Source organism: Camellia sinensis, chromosome 11, assembly GCF_055761805.1.
Source record: "Camellia sinensis isolate YWXY chromosome 11, ASM5576180v1, whole genome shotgun sequence".
Lineage (NCBI taxonomy): Eukaryota > Viridiplantae > Streptophyta > Magnoliopsida > Ericales > Theaceae > Camellia > Camellia sinensis.
The window spans coordinates 15,177,283-15,199,197 of record NC_138971.1 but is presented as its reverse complement, the minus strand read 5'-3'; the positions used below and the strand labels follow the sequence as shown (position 1 = coordinate 15,199,197).

The 21,915-nt window shown below is 36.9% G+C and overlaps 1 protein-coding gene across 1 annotated transcript; it reads left to right on the top strand.

The window, feature by feature from the left end:
* Nucleotides 1–17,843: 17,843 nt before the first annotated feature.
* Nucleotides 17,844–20,137, top strand: LOC145803071 (lignin-forming anionic peroxidase-like). The gene is made up of 4 exons (XM_082896422.1): nucleotides 17,844–18,032; nucleotides 18,364–18,555; nucleotides 18,752–18,917; nucleotides 19,343–20,137. The coding sequence occupies exons 1-4, from the start codon at nucleotides 17,844–17,846 to the stop codon at nucleotides 19,711–19,713; spliced, it is 918 nt and encodes a 305-aa protein (XP_082752548.1). The 3' UTR covers nucleotides 19,714–20,137.
* Nucleotides 20,138–21,915: the final 1,778 nt, after the last annotated feature.

Below are 21,915 nucleotides of genomic sequence, written 5' to 3'. Positions count from 1 at the left end.
TTGGAAATAGCCCTTGAACTAGGGGCCATGATGTGATTCAAATGGAGGCAGCCCTTCAACTAGGGGCAATAAGGTCGAATATGATTTAGATTGGAAATAGCCCTTGAACTAGGGGCAATGATGTGATCTAGATTGGAAACAGACCTTGAACTCAGGGTAGAGAATGTGATATCAATTTGAAATAGCCCTTGAACTAGGGGCAAAAGTATGAGGCTTGCATAGCTGAAATGGAGGTAGCCCTTGAACTAGGGGCAATAAGGTACCACCCTTGAGAGGCTCGCTGGGCCGAAAACCCGAAAGGGCGACCTAGGCAAAAGTTAGAGCACAAAAAAAAAAATAATAATAATAAATAAATAAAAAAAAAGAAGGAAAAATAAAAAGAAAAATGAAAAGCTCGCAAGGTTGAAAACCCGAAAGGGCGGCTTTGGCAAAAGTTAGAGCGTAAAATGAGAATGTCAATACCCGAGTGAACCTTAGCCAAAACTATGTAGGGCTTGTGATTCAGATTGGAAACAGCCCTTGAACCAGGGGCAAGAAGGTCGGATGTGATTTAAGATTTGAAGCAGTTCTTGAACTAGGGGCAAAAGGTTGGATGTGATCAAAGAGTTAAAACTGAATCGTTTCCCAATGAAGATCACCCATAAAGGCAAAACCCAGAATTTGAGAGAATGAATTTTATTATTGAAGGACAGTCGAGTTCCTATCCATTACACTAGGGGAAAATTCAGACCCAATTAGCCTAGTCCCTACATCATCATATCTACTAGTCAAGTGTAGCAGTCATTGGCCTAGAGATTTCACACCCAATCAACATGGACAAGCTAAAATAAAAGTATCATCCTTGAGAGGCTCGTTGGGTTGAAAACCTGGAAGGGCGACCCAGGCAAAATTTAGAGCAGGAAAAAAAAAAAAAAAAAAAAAAAAAAAAAAAAAAAAAAAATCAAAAAAACAAAAATAATGAAAAACAAAAAAAAGAAATGAACAAAATGAAAAAAAATAAAAAGAAAAATGAAAAGCTCGCAAGGTTGGAAAACCCAAAAGGGCGGCTTTGGCAAAAGTTAGAGCACAAAAGGAGAGTGTCAATACCCGAGTGACCCTTAGCCGGAACTACGATGGCCTGATTCCTATCTTGAGGATACGTAGGTAGCTTCATCTTGAAGTTCGGCCCTAATAATTTTTCAACTCATTCATCTCGTCCATGTTTGCTTGGTGTGTCTTTAGTCGACTTGGTTGTCCTATCCGTGTTTGATTGGTGTATCTTCGTTCTGCTCAGTTCAATTGGTTTGATTTAACTTGGTTCAGTTCGGTTCGATTCGATTTGGCGGTTCGGTTCGGTCTGGTCCAGTTTTGCTCGACTTCATTCGGTTCGGATTGGCTTGGTTCAGATATCACCTTTGATTATCTGGTTTGGGACTATGCACCCCAATGGTTGATTCCATGTTAGTTGAGTAGTGGCCATTTGCAAAAATAGGTTTTGATTAATTTGAATGAATCTGACTAATTTTTCTCAAAAATTGTTCCATTTTTTGCAAAACTTAGACCATTCTTTGGATTTGAAAAGGGAAAATTTACAGTGCTCACAGTTTAGCTTACATGATTTTAAACAGAAAATGGAATAAGTATGCTAATCTAACTGTCATGTTGATCAAAACATTTTTATGAAAAAAAAATAAATAAATAAAAATTTCAAGGAAATGAATTAGGGACATAGTCGAGTTAGAGATTCTGTCTTCTCCACCACTCGAGTCAACTCGTCGGTGTATATGAGTGTGTATTCATACCAGTCAAGGAATTCATACCAGTCAGTGTATATAAGTGTGTATTCATACCAGTTAGTGTATTCATACCAATCAGGGTATTCATACCAGTCAGTATATATAAGTGTGTTCCTTTCATACCAGTCAGTATATTTATACCAGTCGGTGTATTCATACCAGTCAGTGTATATAAGTGTGTTCCTTTCATACCAGTCAGTTTATTTATACCAGTCGGTGTATTCATACCAGTCAGTGTATATAAGTGTGTTCCTTTCATACCAGTCAGTGCATATAAGTGTGTTTGGATTTTTTTTTGCTTCGTTTTTCTTTTATTAAGTCATTCTTTGATTCAGGTCAGTATAGAATCAATGTTCAATTCAGAGTTCAAAATTCAATCACTCTCAAATTCAATCAAACAAAAATGTTTTCAAGTTCAAAGTGATATGCCAGTTACGCCATCGATGTGCAAAAATTAAACTGATTTTATTGCAGTCAGGGGAGGACATCCCCGATCACAGAGACACAAAACAAAACAAAACAAAAAACAAAAACAAAACACAAAACACAAAAAAATAAAAAATAAAAACAAAAACAAAACAAAAAAAAAACAAAAAAAACAAAACAAAACAAAACAAAACAAAAAAACAAAGAGAGAGAGAGAGAGGGATCTTTTTCTTCTTTCTTCTCCGGCAACAGCCCGGCGGCGAAGATTGCAACCGACTTCATTTGCACACAACTTCGTTGCCTGACTTTACCATCAGCTGCCTCGCTTCATCTTTACTTCTTCGAAGCTTTTGAAGACTCTGCCTCAGCCTTGGCAGAGTTTCCAAAGGAGATTATTCCCCGCCGGCCATCAAATTGGTTGTGCGAAGAAACTCCGAATCGAGTCACGGAGGTCGTCAGTCGTTTCAATTCTTTGTTCTGCTTTTTCAGCACACCAATTTCTACCCGAGCGTCTTTGTACATACGTTGGAGGAGGGAGAGTTGTGCATTTAACCGATGTACCTCACACAGCCTGTTCTGCAGCCGACGGGACAAGTTGGAGACCGCTGTCACGGTCTCTACACATGACCTCAGCGTATACGAGTTTGCCTCGATGTCAGACTGTGCCGCCATGATTTGTTCAACTGACATCGCTGGAAAGTTAAAAACAGGGGAAGGAGGAGGAGCTCGTGGTTGAGGTTCAAGAGAGTCAGACTCGGTCATCTCTATCGTGGACTCGTTCAGGTCTGGAAAAAGAGTGAGAGAACCGTGTGAAGAAGCCATGGCAAAGGAGAGTAATGCAAAAGAAAGAGGTTGCAGAGTGGTGGCAGAGATAGTTTGCAGGCTTTTGCTCTGCCTCTCTCTTTCACAGGCCTCAACTTAAGAAGAGGATGAAGCCAAAGAAGAATACAAAGAGGACGGAAGGCTCGAGACGATCATTGACAATCGGGGCAAGATGGGATAGCCTGTCGGTCAGGCGCCGCGATTGTTGAAATCGTGTGCCAGATACAACGCTCGAAGAAGATGACGGAAGAGAGAGTGAGACAAAAACAGAGAGAGAGGCGGGAGAATTGTATATTTATACATATATGTGTATATATTGTATATCTATGTATTATATATATTTGTTTGAACGTTTTGGTCACAAAAGTGGCTTAGGTTTAGTGGTTTGGCTCAGTGATTGAAGGCTGGAAGGCTGAGCCCAAGGTCAGGGGTTCAAACCCCACAAACAAATGTTTCTTTTGTTTTGTTTTGGTCTTATGTATATATATGTCTCGTATACCTATATATATATATATATTTGTTTGAATATTTTGTCACAAGAGTGGCATGGCTCAGTGGTCGAGGACTCGAAGGCCAAACTTGAGATCAGAGGGTCGAACCCCTGTGTCTATGCATTTTGCATTTTTCCTTTCTTTTTTGCGTGTTTTGCGTACGTGCATTGACGTCAGCAAACGGAATATGCCTTCTCAGTAACGGTATCTTTCCGTTGATGGCTGCAAACAGAATATTCCCCGAATCTATGTATGTATACCGTACATGCATGTCTGTATATTGCCGTATTTGTATGTATTTTGTCTGTACATAGTATATGTATACGGTATTTGGTTCGAGCATACAATTCATTCTTTCATTCTGTGCATCTATCGCACAATAATCTCATTTCGAGCATCTATGACACAATTCCAATTCAATCGCGCTATCTTGCGCATCGCACTGTCTTGTGTACCAATTTTAATCACATTATCTTGGGCATCGCACTGTCTTGTGCATCAAATTCAATCGCCCTGTCTTGCGCATCGCACTATCTTGTGCATTCCTACATCGCACTATCTTGTGCACCCCCCACTCGCACTGTCTTGTGCACCCGTATTGTGCTATCTTGCGCATTCACCCATATCGCACTGTCTTGTGCACCCGCATTGTGCTTCATTACGCTATTCTGTGCATTCACTCAAATCGGTTAAAAATAGTCAGGTGAGTCTGTCTGTTTACACCACCCCGGTTAAAATACAGTCAGGTGACCCTGTCTGTTTACACCACCCCGGTTAAAATACAGTCAGGTGACCCTGTCTGTTTACACCACCTCGGTTAAAAATAGCAGGTGAGCCTGTCTGTTTACACCAACCATCCTCCTCTCGTGTGAGACGCGTTAGGATTGCAAATCGGTTAAAAATAGCAGGTGTGCCTGGTGTTTACACCATCTTTCCTCCTTACATTCTGTGCATCTAACGCATAATAAAACATCTATCGCACAATTTCGATTCCATCGCACTGTCTTGTGCAATTTCAATTTAATCGCGCTATCTTGCGTATCACACCATCTTGTGCACTCCCTAGGTCTAGGAGACCTTAAATCCTCTAAAGGTGCAATTCCTTTGGTGTTTGTCGTGCCCGAACGACTTCAATGGTCTAAGAATGGTCTAGGAGACCTTAAATCCTCTAAAGGTGCAATTCCTTTCGTGTTTGTCGTGCCCGAACGACTTCAGATGGTCTGGTATAGCCACCTGCCTGTGATTGCAATGAGTTCCTAGGAGACCAACTGCGACGGTGGAAACTAGAGTTCGAATGGCGATGCCTAGAACGCAAAAGGTTTGGAATTTCCGAGACTAAAGTCTGGTTTAAATACCCAGGGGTGTATCCTCGGCTTGAAATCTGTATGGCAGCCCCATAGGTTGAGGTAGCGTGTATGCGCCTCAATTCTGGATACTGAACCAAACTAGTCTGTCACCCCGTTGGAGAATAGGGAAAGTTGTGAATATGATCAAGAAGAAAAGCAGTATCGGTGGCTTCTACATGTAGAGGTTACCCCTTGTCATTCTACCATACCTTCTTCCACTTGCGTGAGACGCGTTTGGATTTCGAATCCACCTTTACTCCTTTCACGTGAAACGTGATGTTTACATGGTTAAAACCTTCCCTCTCTCCGTATAAAATACGTTGAGATACGCCTGTTGGTTACACCATTGTCATTTTTCACTTGGTTAAAACCTTCCCCCTCTCCGTATAAAATACGGTTAGGTACGCCTGTTGGTTACACCATTGTCATTTTCTACTTGGTTAAAACCTTCCCCCTCTCCGTATAAAATACGGATAGGTACGCCTGTTGGTTACACCATTATCATTCTCGTTGGTTAAAACCTTCCCTCTCTTCGTATAAAATACGTTGAGATACGCCTGTTGGTTACACCATTGTCATTTTCTACTTGGTTAAAACCTTCCCCCTCTCCGTATAAAATACGGATAGGTACGCCTGTTGGTTACACCATTATCATTCTCGTTGGTTAAAACCTTCCCTCTCTTCGTATAAAATACGTTGAGATACGCCTGTTGGTTACACCATTGTCATTTTCTACTTGGTTAAAACCTTCCCCCTCTCCGTATAAAATACGGATAGGTACGCCTGTTGGTTACACCATTATCATTCTCGTTGGTTAAAACCTTCCCTCTCTTCGTATAAAATACGTTGAGATACGCCTGTTGGTTACACCATTGTCATTTTCTCATTGGTTAAAACCTTCCCTCTCTTCGTATAAAATACGTTGAGATACGCCTGTTGGTTACACCATTGTCATTTTCTTTGGTTAAAACCTTCCCTCTCTCCGTATAAAATACGTTGAGATACGCCTGTTGGTTACACCATTGTCATTTTCTACTTGGTTAAAACCTTCCCCCTCTCCGTATAAAATACGGTTAGGTACGCCTGTTGGTTACACCATTGTCATTCTCATTGGTTAAAACCTTCCCTCTCTTCGTATAAAATACGTTGAGATACGCCTGTTGGTTACACCATTGTCATTTTCTACTTGGTTAAAACCTTCCCTCTCTTCGTATAAAATACGTTGAGATACACCTGTTGGTTACACCATTCTCATTTTCTACTTGGTTAAAACCTTCCCTCTCTTCGTATAAAATACGTTGAGATACGCCTGTTGGTTACACCATTGTCATTTTCTACTTGGTTAAAACCTTCCCTCTCTTCGTATAAAATACGTTGAGATACGCTTGTTGGTTACACCATTGTCATTTTCTACTTGGTTAAAACCTTCCCCCTCTCCGTATAAAATACGGTTAGGTACGCCTGTTGGTTACACCATTGTCATTTTCTCTGGTTAAAACCTTCCCCCTCTCCGTATAAAATACGGATAGGTACGCCTGTTGGTTACACCATTATCATTCTCGTTGGTTAAAACCTTCCCTCTTTTCGTATAAAATACGTTGAGATACGCCTGTTGGTTACACCATTGTTGTTCTACTTGGTTAAAACCTTCCCCCTCTCCGTATAAAATACGGTTAGGTACGCCTGTTGGTTACACCGTTGCCATTTTCTACTTGGTTAAAACCTTCCCCCTCTCCGTATAAAATACGGTTAGGTACGCCTGTTGGTTACACCATTGTCATTTTCTCTGGTTAAAACCTTCCCTCTCTCCGTATAAAATACGGTGAGATACGCCAGCTGGTTACACCATTGTCATTTTCTCTGGTTAAAACCTTCCCTCTCTTCGTATAAAATACGGTGAGATACGCCAGCTGGTTACACCATTGTCATTTTCTCTGGTTAAAACCTTCCCTCTCTTCGTATAAAATACGTTGAGATACGCCTGTTGGTTACACCATTGTCATTTTCTCTGGTTAAAACCTTCCCTCTCTTCGTATAAAATATGTTGAGATACGCCTGTTGGTCACACCATTGTCATTTTCTACGTGGTTAATACCTTCTTCCTCTCCGTATGAGATTGTTGGTTATACCGCCATTCCTCCTTTCGCGTGAGACGCGTTAGGCTGTTGTTTCACTCGGTTAAAATTATGTTGTGACACATTTGTATGTGATCTTGTGGCACATTTAATGCAATGCACCCCCTGTTATGTTTCATATCATTTGCACGAAGCTTACCTTTTCATTGTTGTCATCTTCATATCTTTATCATCACTCCATGGCATTGTATTGCATTGCATAATCATGAATTTTCAAACAACTGGCTTCGCGAAGCGTGTAAGTCCAACCTTCAAACTGCATTTTGAGCATGTCACTTCCATTCTGCCCCTGAACTACGCTGGTTTGATTCCTTGCAAAAGGATACGTAGGCAACCTTCGGGTTCAACCACTTGCATTGCATCTTGTTTGCTTGCCCAAGTCTTACGGCCTTGTCAAAAGGGTCGTCTTTGGGCTTTGGCATTCACTCACGTCATGAAATGACTTTGAGCTCTGTCAAAGAGGGGCAACTGTAGACACCCCATTTTGACCGGCCCTAAGACTTGGGCGCTTTCTTTTGATTACTCAATGATGAAAACAGGAATATGCTATATCACAAAATTCTCAGTAAAAAGATGGAATATAAACTTTAATCCTAGTCTTACACCTGTTTTTGCCAAATTATTTTAGACTCCTTCTCTATTTTCTTTCCCTTTATTATGTATTATATATATATATTTTATTAAATTTATTCAGTACCCTGGTTTCACCCACGCACCATACTTTTGTATATATATATATATATATTATATTATATAAGGGTATTATTCCTCCTTTGAAAAAAAATTCACTACACTCCCATCGTGCGTCTTTTTGTTTTCTGTGCCTTTAGACCCGCTTTGGTCAAATTATGTTGCATATTTGGCCTACTAAAATATATTTTATTAGTCCATGTATTTTAATTTTACGTATTTGTGTGTTTTTATATATTTTTCTGGGTATTTGTACATGTATTTATGCTAATAATCTCTTTTATATATTATTATATTATAAAGTGCATAGTAATTTTACTGTGCATCTTTTGAAAACAACTCCTACCACCGTTTCTTCTTTTGTCCTTTTCTTACAATTATTTTCTATAAAAGGGGGAAGATCAGAGAAGGAATGGAGGATTTTGGCAAGGGGAGAGATGAGAAGAGTCAAAAAAAATTGGGAGAGAGAATAAAAAAAAAGGGAATTGGTGCGAGGGAATTTTGAGAGAAAAAGAATCAGAAAGAAAGGAACCGTTAAAGTTGTAATTCCAAATTTTGACTGAGAATTGAGAACACATTCCACAGACTTGAGGGTAATCAAAAGAAAGTTTGTGAATCAGAAAATTCATCATGTCCCTGAAAGGTGAGTTTTCGCAAACTTTCATTTAATTTCAAAATGTGATATAATTTGTTTAAGTACTTTATTTATTGTTTTTCATAATTTTTTTTATCGCTTTAAATGGTCGGTTGAACCACCTAATTTTACTACTTTATCTGCTGTAATTTACGGTTGTATATAAACTGTTGTAATTTACATAAAATGTTGTAGTTTACTATTTATAAATTGTTGTAATTTTATCGCTTTAAATGGTCGGTTGAACCACCTAATTTTATTACTTTATCTGCTGTAATTTACGGTTGTATATAAACTGTTGTAATTTACATAAAATGTTGTAGTTTGCTATTTATAAATTGTTGTAATTTTATCACTTTAAATGGTTGGTCGAACCACCTAATTTGTTAAAAGATGTGACCCCGCCAAATGAATAGTGATCGGTGGTGAATAGTAACCTCCGGCGGTAAATAGTAACTTCCGGCGGTGAATAGTAACTCCGACGATGAATAGTAGCCCCATCGATGAATAGTACCTCCGGCGATGAATAGTAACAGCGGATGAAAAAATGCCCGGTAAGATGAATAACGATCAAGAAAGGTGAATAGTAATTGTCATGATGAATAGTAACTTCCGGCAATGAATAGTACCTCGGGATGAATAGTGCTCCCGCAAAAAATAAGTTTCCCCAAACAGAACGGAGCAGTCTTCCTACGTCAAGCAAAACATTTTCCGGCGCACATGAAGTTTCTTTATTTTATTTTATTTTATTTTGAGAGTTTGTGAGGTTTTTATTTTGTTGTAATATTCCTTTCTCTCTCTCTTATCTGGTTTGTAATAATTTATTCAGAGCGTTGTAATAATTCCCCGCCCCGCTTCTTTCTATCCCGTTCTTTTACTTGCTTTCTTTATTTGTACATAAACATCATATTTATTTTTCATCATAGTTATGCTTTGCATCCATGTTTCATGCATCTTGATTCGGCTAAGTTTGCATTTGTGGATTTAATCAATTCCTATGTGATTATGTGCGCTACCTCATGTTCTTGAGATGATTCACATATCATATTTTAGAGGCTGAATCATTAGTTGCATCTCATGAGTGAATTGCATTAGGATTTTGTATATAAGATCATGCATGTTTTACTAACTTTGTTTTGTAGCTTGTTCGCGGGTCGTCAAACATGTAAGTTTTTATGCTTTAGCATCCCGTTTGTGTATGTTTTTCTTACTATGTTTAAGCATTCTACCATGTGGCTATTTGCTTATGTGATATAATTGTATGAATGCCAGTGGATGGAGGTTGTGTCGCTTAATTTGGAATGATGTTGATTTTCATGTTTGTAAACTCAATTTATTTGGGTTATACATTTTCGAAACTCTTTCAAAACTACATGAAATCAAGTTGTTCCAAAATGGGTGACATAGTCTATACTTGTATGCCTCACATAGTAAATTTTAGGATTTATTAACTAATCAGAACATGAACATATAAATAAAATAAAATTCATATCATGGTTAGTAAAGGCCGATCTTTGATCGGGTGGGCGGGGGTGCTCATTATTGACCTTCCCCTCTCATACCTAAGGTTCCGAGCCAAGCATCCTTGGTAACGACGAACAGTGGCCTTGGTACGAGTCATGGGTTTCCTAATTTTCCCAAAATAAATATTAGGTGGCGACTCTGAGATCTGATGACGCAGTCCATTTTTGACAAAATTGCAACAAAATGAATTTTCAATAAAAGTTGCCAAATCTGGACTCTCATCTGCGTTTCACATTGCACTCGTGAGAATAGATCAAAGGGATCTTGGGGGTCCGAACTGTTTAACGCGCGCGGGTACCCCCCGGGCATGTTACAAGGGTGCTTGGAGTTCCTCCGGTTCAAGATGGAGCGAAAGACTTGGGCCTACCTTCTTGTTGGGGTAGGACCAAGTTTGAAGCTTTTAATTTCTTAATCGAGCGAGTGTTGTCCAAGCTCCAAGGTTGGAAAGCCCATTTGTTATCACAAGGTGGCAAGGAAACTCTCATCAAATCAGTGGCTCACGCAATCTCAACGTATGTGATGGCCTGTTTCATGTTTTCAAACAAGGTTTGTGACAAGCTGAACTCACTCATACGTAATTTTTTGTAGAAAGGAAATCTGGATGGAAGGGCTATTCATTGGGCTAGATGGAGTAAATTGGTGCTTTCAAAATGATGTGAGGGGGGTTGGGCTTTCATGACTTGAAATCTTTCAACAAGGCTCTGCTAGCTCAACAAGGGTAGAGGCTCATGAGTTCCCCAAACTCCTTTGCTCAAATGAGGAAAGGCGTCTATTTTCCAAACACTGATTTTAGATATTAGAGGAAAGCTCAAGATGGCAAGTGTTCAATTGTATTTTTATTTATTTTTGGAAGGACAAGTGGGTGCTGACAGTGAAGGGCTTTCAAGTGCAATCTAGGAGACAAGTTGGTTGTGATGTCGAACTAGTCCAAGATGTGATACTATCGCTCACTAGATCATGGGACAAATCTAAGCTGAGTGGTCTATTTACCTCAGCAAAAAGAGATGTTATTGTTGCAATTCCAATATCTTTGGAAAGCAATGAAGACTCCCTAGGCTGACTTCATCACCCAAAGGGCTCCTACTTTGCGAAATCTAGTTACCCAATTGCTTTGAATCAAGGTACTGCCTCTTCCCTTGAAATTTCATCCTCTTCTTTTGGTTGGTCTAAAAAGGAGTTGAAGTTCATGTGTGGTTTAAATGTTTCCCCTAAAATCAGGCACTTCTTATGGCGAGTGTGTAATAATTGTCTTGCCACTCGCCTGAATCTTTTTCGCAAAAATGTGCTACAGAGAACTAATGCCAAGTTTGCCATCATACGGTGGAATCAATAGAACACTTGTTAGTTGGGTGAGTAAACACAGGTTGTCTGGTTTAGGAGTGGGCCTGGATTTCAGATTGACTTCTCTCATTTTCAATCGATTCAAATATGGCTTAGTGGGATTATGTTATGGTTAACTTAGATAGTTCTTAGGACTGTCATGAGGTTATCAGCAGGGCTGCATAGATCTGTTGGCATATATGGAAAGCGCGTAATGATCAAGTATTCAACCAAGTGCCAGTTGATCCGAAGTTGGTGATTGATAAGGCAGTGAGGGAAGCTATTGAGTTTGAAATAGCTCACACCACGGTGATACCTCCATCTCCTGTTTCCAACCCAATTAGTGCTGCTCATGGTACTTGGATTCCCCCAGCTCAAGGGTCACTCAAAGCAAATTGTGATGTAGCCGTTAACGTGAGATCAAAAGTGAGAGCTACTGCTGTTCTACTGTGCAACGATGAAGGAAAGCTTGTTGATGGGTTGGCTCAGGAAGTTAAGGGTTGTTTAGGGTGTTCTAAATAAGTGTATTTTTTGTCTTTTTAGACTAAAAAGTTGAGGTTGAAAATATGAATGTTTGGATTAATTTTTTGACTTTTTATGAAAAAATGTGTATTAAAAAATTGTATAAATTAATGTGTAGGGGAAAATTAGTATTGGGAGTTGTGCAGCCGTAATTGTTGACTTTTGGTGAATAGTAGTAACTTTTTAACTTTTTGAGTAACTTTTTGACTTTCTGACTTTTTTGAGACTTCCCAAATTTGGCCTTAATATCACTTCGGTGTTCCAGGGTGAAGCCTTAGCAATTCGGCTTGCTTGTGTCATGTATGCTACTCTGAATCTAAGTAGGGTGGAAATAGAAGGAGACAACAAGAGCGTGCTTTAACTTTGCGTCTCTGAAGATGATCCTCCATGGAAGTGTGCTACTATATTTGCAGACATTAGAGTGTGTTTGGTTTTGTGTTTGTAGAGTAATTTTTGAGATAAAAAGTATGAAAACTTATTTGGTTTACCTTTTTCAGAAATGGTTTTGAAAAATTATTTTGGGAAGAGAGTTTTAAAAAAAAGAGTGATTGATTTGATGTGTATGAAAGAGAGTAATTTTGAAAAGTAGGTAACTAAATAAAATTTTGAGATTTTTTTTTAAAAAAATTGTTTAGTTTGATTACTATTTAAAATTTATTTGTAGAAAATAAAAATTCTTCAGAAAAACAAACCAAACAGGAACTTTGGCTCAGCGCCTCATGCTAACCTTTAGGTGGTATTCAAGACGTGCCAATGAAGCGGTGCATTGGATTGCTAGAGCTAGACTAGGAGGGCCTCTGCCTTAAATTGGGTGGCTTGCCCTCCTTAATATATAATCGGCCCATTTGATCCAAAAGAACAGACAAGGACTAAAATGTGGGAAGTGTAATTTATTTGAACAAAATTATTTAAATTAAAATTATAAGAATTAAAGTAAAATTTGAATCAAACTATTAAAATAAAGACTATAATTAATCAAATTATAAATCTATTTTTATAACGGTGAGTGACGAAAGAATTATAACACAAATAAAGAGACAAAGTATAAGGTTGTTAGTTTCAATCCATGCATAGAGTTCAAGCTGGTCGTCTAAGCATTGCATTTGACTTCAAATCACTTTTTTTTTAACCATAAAGACCATTGGGCACACATGATGCCCAAATTCTTGTAGGTCTCAACAATCCTAATCCCATTGATTTGAATAAAACCAAAAGTTAAAGCCCCTATTAGAACACATTAGTGGCATATTTTTACCATTTTCTCACAATTGGTTTTAAATAATTATATATGATTTGAATAAATCCAAAAGTAAAGCCCCAAATAGAACACATTTTTGGCATCTTTTTCTCATTTTCTCACCTTTGGTTTTAAATAATTATATATTTATCATAACATTTTTTTTACTATTTTATTTCTCTTTTTACATTTATTTGTGTCAGAAATATATGTAAAAGTCATTTAAAAATAATAATAAATTATACTTTGTTGTCCCAAGCTTTCACCTAAATTTCTGTTTTAGCTTTCTTCTTTTTATTATAATAATTAAGTTCTTAAATTTTAAATGTGCTTCAATTTGATTTTTTATTTTTTGTAGACGGAAGTTTCAATTTGATCCTCGAGTAATTTATTCTTAAAATTTTAGATAGAAAGTGCTCTTGTGATTTGTTTCAATTTAATCCCCCAGTCACTTACCATTAAAAATTTAGACCAAAAGTGGTCATGTGGCCAAGTGATCATATTTTAGGGCTTTAGAGGAAATAATTTGTATGAAAAATTATACTCTTCACCCTTTAATTTTCATTTAAATTCCACTTTGGTGTTTTATGTTTTAACTTTCAATTAAATGATGGAATGATGGGAGGACCACATTAAAATACAGATTGAAGTCAAAATATTTAATTGTTTTAATTAAAAGGTAGGACCAAAGCAAAATCTAGGGAAAAGACTGAGGATGAGAGTGTAATTTAACCACCCAAAAAAAAAAAAAAAGAAAAAAGTAGAACCTATCATATTCTATATGTATATGAGGTGAACAATTTTGATGAAATGGCTTGGCCACTTATAACATCTATCTAAACTTAATTTAATTATGTTATAAAATCCCACTATTCATCCTCTACACTTTCAAGAAAAATCTTACTTTAATTATTTTACTTTTAGTTGAGCTCTTAAAACAAAAAAAAAAAAAAACAAAAAAAAAAAAAAAAAAAAAAAATCACTTGTGCCACATGTATCACTAGAGCCGCAAGAGATGATTACGAGCATAACAAATTTTCGATCTTGAGACATGTGTAATATTATCATTATTTAATTTAGTTTTTTTGCTGCAAAATAATTTTTTGTGTTGCTATCATTAATATCCCCTGCGCATTTGTTTACTCTGTATGTAGAAATGGCTGCTAAGACAGTGGTGGTAGACTTAACTAAGGGAGAGAAATTGGATGGCGACAATTATGATATATGGCGCCATAAGATCCAATACCTCCTCAATGAGCAAGAAGCGTTGACCACACTTGAACAAGTGATGGTTGAGCCAGAGCAGGGCAATATAGCTCAACATCATCGTGATCTTGAAGTCTTTCAGACTTGGCGTAACAAAGATCGGTGTGCGCGCTTTACTATGTTGAACAGCATGCACAACGACTTGATTAGTGAGTTTGAGCATTGCCCGACTGCATTTGAGATGTGGGAAGCTCTCAAGCAAAAGTTTGGTATTACCTCTTTGGCAAAGCTACGTGGGCTGACTATGAAGTTTGACTCCTATCAGAAAAGGGCGCATCACTCGATGAAGCAGCATTTGAGAGTCATGTCAGCCATGATACGTGAGCTTGCGACTGCTGGGCACAATTTGACTCAAGAGCATCAAGTACAAGCTGTGATTCGCTCTCTGCCAAATTCTTGGGAGCAGATGAAGCAAAACATGGATGCATAATGAGAGTGTGAAAACATTCGAAGACATATATCGTCATTTGAAGCTAGAGACTGAGCGCCTTGAGGAGGCTAAGTCTAATGGTTCTGCTATGGTGGTTAGTCGAGCTCATGTAGGACTTCTCAGTTCAAACGTTGAAAAGCAAAAGGTGCCCCTAAGAAGCAAGCAGCAGCTGCGCTAAAGCCCAATGGCGCTACAAATTTCAAGCGTAGGGGCAAGAGAGGTGGCAAGAAGGTAAAGGCTAAATTGACATGCTGTAACAAAGAAGGACACTTCACTCGGGATTGCCCTGAGCAGAAGAAGGTACTCCCTTACTTAATTTCTCGTATTCAATGCTTTGTGTCTAGTCAAGCATTAATTGCTCATTCTCCTTATTTTTGGGTTGTAGACTCCGGAGCAATAGACCACATCGCGAGGGACAGAGTAGGGTTCGTTGAGTATCGCCGAGTACCTGCTAGGAGCAGAAAAGTTTACATGGGGAACGAGACCAGTGTGGAGGTGCTTGGCATTGGCACATACAAGCTGGAAATGCGACGAGGGCGCACCTTGTATCTTCATGATGTTCTTTATGCTTCGAATATTCGGCGAAACTTAGTTTCAGTTATTAGCATGATGAGCCTTAGTTTTAGCTTTTGTTTTGAGAATAATGGTGTTAGCATTTATTTGGGAACAATTTTTTATGGTTTTGGTTATCTTTCAGATGGTTTTTTAGTTTTGGATGTGGATGATTCTAGTTATAATAAAAATGCCAATGGCTCTGTTTCGAATATTGCATCTTTTTGTGATAATGATTCTATGAGATGGCATGCTAGATTAGGCCATATAGGGCAAGACAAGATGACTAGATTGGCTAGAGAAGGTCTTTTAGGCCCACTCGCTAGAGTCACTTTGCCTACTTGTGAGCATTGTCTTGCTGGTAAGGCAACAAGGAAACCATTTGGGAAAGCCATAAGGGCATCTATCCCATTACAACTTATTCATTCTGATATATGTGGACCAATGAATGTAAGGGCAAGGCATGGAGTCCCTTATTTCATCACATTTATAGATGATTGCACGCGTTTTGGTCATGTCTATTTGATTTCTCACAAGTAAGAAGCATTGGATTGCTTTAGACAGTATGTTAATGAGGTTGAGAATCAATTAGGAAAGAGCATTAAGGCTCTAAGGACTGACCGAGGACGTGAGTATCTATCTGAGCAATTTAAAGTGCTCTGTGAGGAAAAAGGAGTCATCAGGCAATTGACAATTCCTAGGACTCCGTAGCAAAATGGTGTAGCGGAGAAAAGGAATCGCACATTGCTTGACATGGTTAGATCAATGATGGCGCAAGCTAATCTTCCCATTTCTTATTGGGAGATGCTTTGTTGACTGCTGCCTACGTCCTTAACCGTGTGCCCTTCAAATCAGTTCCTTCCACCCCGTATGAGATGTGGACTGGCAAAAAGCCTGATTTGGGCAATTTGCGGCCTTAGGGTTCGGCAGCTTACATACACAACGCTTCTCATAAGTTTGGGAAGTTGGGCCCTAGAGGAAAGAAGTGTATCTTCATTCGCTATAGTGAGCATTCTAAGGGCTATGTGTTTGTTGGGGAGCATCCGCATGGAAGTGTAACTGAAATTGAGTCACGAGATGTGGATTTCCTAGAGAAGGATTTCCCTAGCAGAGGTGAGGTAACTAGAGAAGTAGAACTCTATGAGATGGAAGATCTACTTGAAGGCGCACCTAGTAGCCTAGTAGAGAATGAGGAGATAATTCCTCAAGCTCCTAGGGACAATGGAAGCGATCTACCTGCCCATGGATTAGATCCAATGGATGAGGATTCTCAGGATTCTCAACTACGTAGAAGCAAACGTGGAGCTATACCCCGTCGTCATTTTGAGATTGAAGGGAAAACATTAATGATTGCTCCGAGTGATGAGATAGAGCCTAAGAATCTCAAAGAGGCTCTCTCATCCCCTGTTAGTAAAGAATGGAGTACTGCAATGGATGAAGAAATATAGTCTATGAAGAAAAATCACAATTAAAAATAAAAAATATGATAAAAAAATTTGGTCAAAGTGTAATTAACATCAAGGAGTTTCACAATCACTTTCTATTGTAAATATTAAACACAAGGAACAAATTCCAATCAATCAAAATCACAAGGGCAAAATTGCCACAAAAAGCAAATCACAGGGACCATTAGTGCAAATACTATTTTTTTCATGTTTTGTTTGTTATGCCCATGAAAAATGGGCACATGTGCAGCACATGGAAATTTTTTATCTTCTTGGTAATTATCAATTAGACTAATTTGAAAAAAAATATATATTTATATAAAATCAAATGGTAAAATTATTACTATGGGCACCAAATTGGTAAAAGGGATAAACTACAAAACTAATTTGCACTAAATATTGTGTTACGTTATTAAAAATTTGAGTATTGTAGTAGGTAAATATGTATTAATAAATGTATATTTTTCAAGGCATGTAGCCAATCAAGACCAGGTCATATTGCAACTATAGATTGAACATTGGCTACACGGTTTGGCAGATCCATTGCATTGCATTGTATTGCCCCATAAATTGATACATGTCCCTTACACTTTCTCAATCATCTTCATTCCTAACATCTACATTTCTCTTACTTGCATTGCATTGCATTTTGACAATAATGACTTTTAAAGCTTCATTGAACCATTTCCATTGCATTGCATTGCATTGTATTGCCCTATAAATTGATACATGTCCCTTACACTTTCTCAATCATTTTCATTCCTAAAACCTACATCTCTTACTCACTTGCATTGCTTTGCATTGCATTTTGACAATAATGACTTTTAAAGCTTCATTGGGCCACTTCCATTGCATTGCATTGTATTGCCCTATAAATTGATACATGTCCCTTACGCTTTCTCAATCATCTTCATTCCTAAAATCTACATATCTCTTACTCACTTGCATTGCATTGCATTGCATTTTGACAATAATGACTTTTAAAGCTTCATTGAGCCAATTCCATTGCATTGCAGTGTATTGCCCTATAAATTGATACATGTCCCTTACACTTTCTCAATCATCTTCATTCCTAAAATCTACATATCTCTTGCTCACTTGCATTGCATTGCATTTTGAGCTTGTATTTGTATTGCCTTGTATTTCTAGGCTATCTATTAAATTACTAGAAATGAGTTCTTCACCAATGAATTTTTCTACCAAATTTTCTGCAACTATTGCTTCTTTCATGCTTCTCATGCTTTTGATTTTGAATTCAAACGCACCTTGTAATGCACAACTATCTTCCACCTTTTATGACCAAACATGTCCAAATGCACTGAGCGCTATTAGAACTTCTATTCAACAATCGATTTCGCTTGAGCGTCAAATGACTGCATCACTTATTCGCCTCCATTTCCACGATTGCTTTGTTAAGGTAATTCACACTTTAACCCACTGCGGTAAAATACACTATTAATCCCCAAAGTAGCATGTGCTTTGATACTTTAATTGCATAAATTTGATCTCCAATTTATCTAGTTTGTTGTAAATGATTCTCAACCACATAACCCTGCATCTATATATTTGTTCATATTTTGACAAAAATACCCCTACGCCCATTTTTGACAAAAACGATCATGATTATTTAAAACCTTGTCTATGTAATTTTGACCAAATTTGGATATGTCTTCTGTGCATTTTTTGTCCAAATTTAGTTTAGTTTGTCTACGGGTATTGTATTAATTATAATGTTCTTGGCTTTAAAGGGTTGTGAAGCATCAATCTTACTTGATGAATCGGCTACCCCCACGAGCGAGAGGAGTGCAGGGCCTAATAAGGGTTCCATAAGAGGTTATGAAGTGGTGGAAGCCGCTAAGTCTGCGGTGAAGAAAGTATGTCCAGGAGTTGTTTCTTGTGCAGACATACTTGCAGTAGCAGCACGTGATGCCTCCGTTTATGTAAGTAAATACTACACTAACTAACACAGACACACAAATTTTTTAAAAACTAATCTATTTTATTATATAGATATAGGTAAATACATTTCAAAATTAATTCCATTCCATGCCAATTCTTGGCTATTTACATTTAATTAAGAGAGTGTGAATATAAAACTTGTACTAATCTTTGTTTGGTTTTGTGTTAATCAATCAGGTGGGTGGACCGTCATGGACAGCGAAGCTTGGAAGAAGAGATTCTACAAAAGCAAGTCGTAGTTTAGCAGAGAGTGATCTTCCAAGTTTTACAAGTGGCCTTGGCCAACTTATCCCCAACTTTGCTAGGAAGGGTCTCAATGCAAGGGACATGGTTGCCTTGTCAGGTATTACAAAATGTTTAGATCTAATCTTCTTTATATAATAAAAAAAATTTATTGTAACCAAAAAAAATAAAATAAAATTGTGATAATTTATTTTGAAAAAAAAAAAATTGTTTATTATTACTACTTTTGGTACCCATTGCCTAAAAGTGTTTCTGGCCACCCCCATCTTCTACCACCACCTCTTTTCGACAACCACCTTCAATTGTCAAAAACCACCTCTTGCTGACAACAACCTCCTCTGGCTACCATTTTCCAATGACAACTACTTCTAACCACCACCTTTGGAAGTTGACATCCACCTTTAACCATCTCCTCTAATTGCTGGCAACCACCTCTCATCATCCCTCTCTCTACTTTTCAAAATAAGTTTTATAAATTTCCTTTTGTGGACCAACAATAATTAAAAAGGTTTATTCAATATGTAGGATCACACACCATCGGCCAGGCACAATGCTTCACATTTCGCAACCGGATATACGACAATGGGAGCAACATTGATGCCGGCTTTGCTAGCACCCTCAGCCGTGGCTGCCCTGCCTCTACCAGCAGTGGAAATAGCAATTTGGCACCTCCTGATTTGGTGACACCCAATTCTTTTGACAACAACTACTTCAAAAACTTGATTCAGAAAAAGGGTCTGCTTCCAAGTGATCAAGTACTTTTCAATGGAGGATCAACGGACAATATTGTCTTGGAATATAGCAAAAACCCTTCAACCTTCAATTCTGATTTCGCGTTGGCCATGATCAAAATGGGAGATATTAAAAGCCTCTCGCTGGACAAGATGGGGTCATAAGAAGGATTTGCAGTGCTTTAAATTAAGATTGGTTTGGAAAATGCTTTTTTATTAGATTTTTTTTATTTAATTTTGTCGGATGAAGTCATAAAAAATTTAATGCGTGTGACAAATGTCAAAAAAATGGGTTTGGGCTTTTTGCTTTTTATTTCTTTCATTTTATTTCATTTTTGGGAGTTAGGTTTGCTCTTTGATAATTGTATATGAATTGGTGTTATTTCTTCAACCTGTGAATCAATAATTAATATATGGCCTGGTTTTGTTATGTTTGATTTCTAATCCAAATGAAAAAACAAAAAAAAAAAAATACTAATATGATGAAAGTTGTTAAATTGTCTAATTTTTTGAAAGGACAAACAAAAATAGAAGTCCAAAAATAAACATGGACTTTTTTTCTTTCTTTTTTTGTTAACACCCATCTCTCTCTTTCTCTCTCTCTCTCTTCCCCTTCCCTCCCCATACTCTTATTTTTACTTTAGTTTGAAAACTTAAATAATTTTAAAATGTATTTAAATTTAGTTTGTTTACCTTTCGAGTCTTTTTTAAAAGAGTTTTAATCAAGTCGAATTTAATTTGATTATCTATAATGTATATAACGGAAATGATATTTTACAACCATATATAAAGAGGACCAATAATCCCATGGAATGGGAGTGGAATTAGATAATCCTCATATAAAAAAGGATTAATCTAGTCAAACAAACACAGGACCACGAGTCCCTCAAATGATAAATTTTCAGCTATGAACCCCCCAGATCCAATCCCCTTTACACACTAATTCCTCCAAAAAACACAACCAATTTCACGAACATTGATTATTTTAGCAACAAATATTCATGAAGACACAAATAAAACACACAAGATGATATTTGAACTTTCAGCAAAGAACTTTTTTTTTTTGGGGGAGAGGAAAGAAAAAAGTATGACAGGGCGACAAATTTGCCAATTCATTGTGATCAAATTATCTTTTGCAAAAAATATTTAGGGCGAGAGTTTGAGACCAGTAAAAATCGTTGTATTTTTTTAACTTTTTAAATTTTAGTTTATTCTTTTTAAAATTCGTATTATTTATTTATATTTCTTTTTACTTTTCAAGTCCAACTAATATAGAAGGATCTTAAAAAATAAATAAATAAATAAATAATAATAATAATAAAAAATTCACAAAAAAAAGCTAAAAAAAGGCTTATCTCAAAAACACCCTTAATTACCTGCTGACGCTAAAGTGTAAAGTAATACTGGCTAAAAGTGTTCATTTTCTCAAAAAAAGTAAGTTTTTCAATTTTGGAAGCCGGATTTTGGCCACAAGCATGTTCTTGCCCAAAAAAGTGACATCGTTTGATAATATTATTTTCTAATTTAAAAATTAAAAATTATTAAAAAAAATTAAAAAATCAATAAATTATACTAAAAAATTAAATATTCTCTTGTCTTCTTATTTTTTATATATTTTTTCATAAAAAATTAAAAAATCATCCCAAATAAGCCAAAAAATCAAAAAAATTGACTTTTAGATTTTTAGCTTTTTTAGTCAAAAAATTCAAAAAAAAATTAGAAAAGCCAAAAAGTCAGCTTTTAACCAACTTTTCAAATACCTAATACTATTTTTTCTTTACGTTGTATTTTAGACAAAAAGTTAAAAAAATATTAAAAAACATGCTCCCAAACGAGGCTTAATAAGGAATAATAATCTCTAACTATACTACTTTTTTTTAATGATGGTACTATATACACCAACTAATATATTAATTAGTGTTATAATATTATTATTGACATAACCTATTACACAAATTATAAATATTTAAAATTTTTAAAATTATATCACATAATCTGTTAATATATTAATTAATAAATTAATTGATATATATAGTATTATTCTTTTCCTAATAAGACTAGCTAGCCCCACGCACTTTGAGCATTGGGTCGCGTTACAGTTTTGATCCAAATACTTTTACGTGTAATGCGAATAGGAGTCGCATTGCTCTTTCAATCCAAATGTTTTTAGGGTTATAATATGAGCTTCTTCTGGTGTATGTATTATTGTCTACTGGGTCAATATAATATATATATATATATACAGGGGCGGAGGGCCCGGGGGGTCACGTGCCCCCTGAGTTTTGAATTTTTTTTTTTTTTTTTTTTTGTACAAACATAAAGGGAAAATTTTATGAAAAATGCCTCAGACCCCAGTGGGGGTCACTG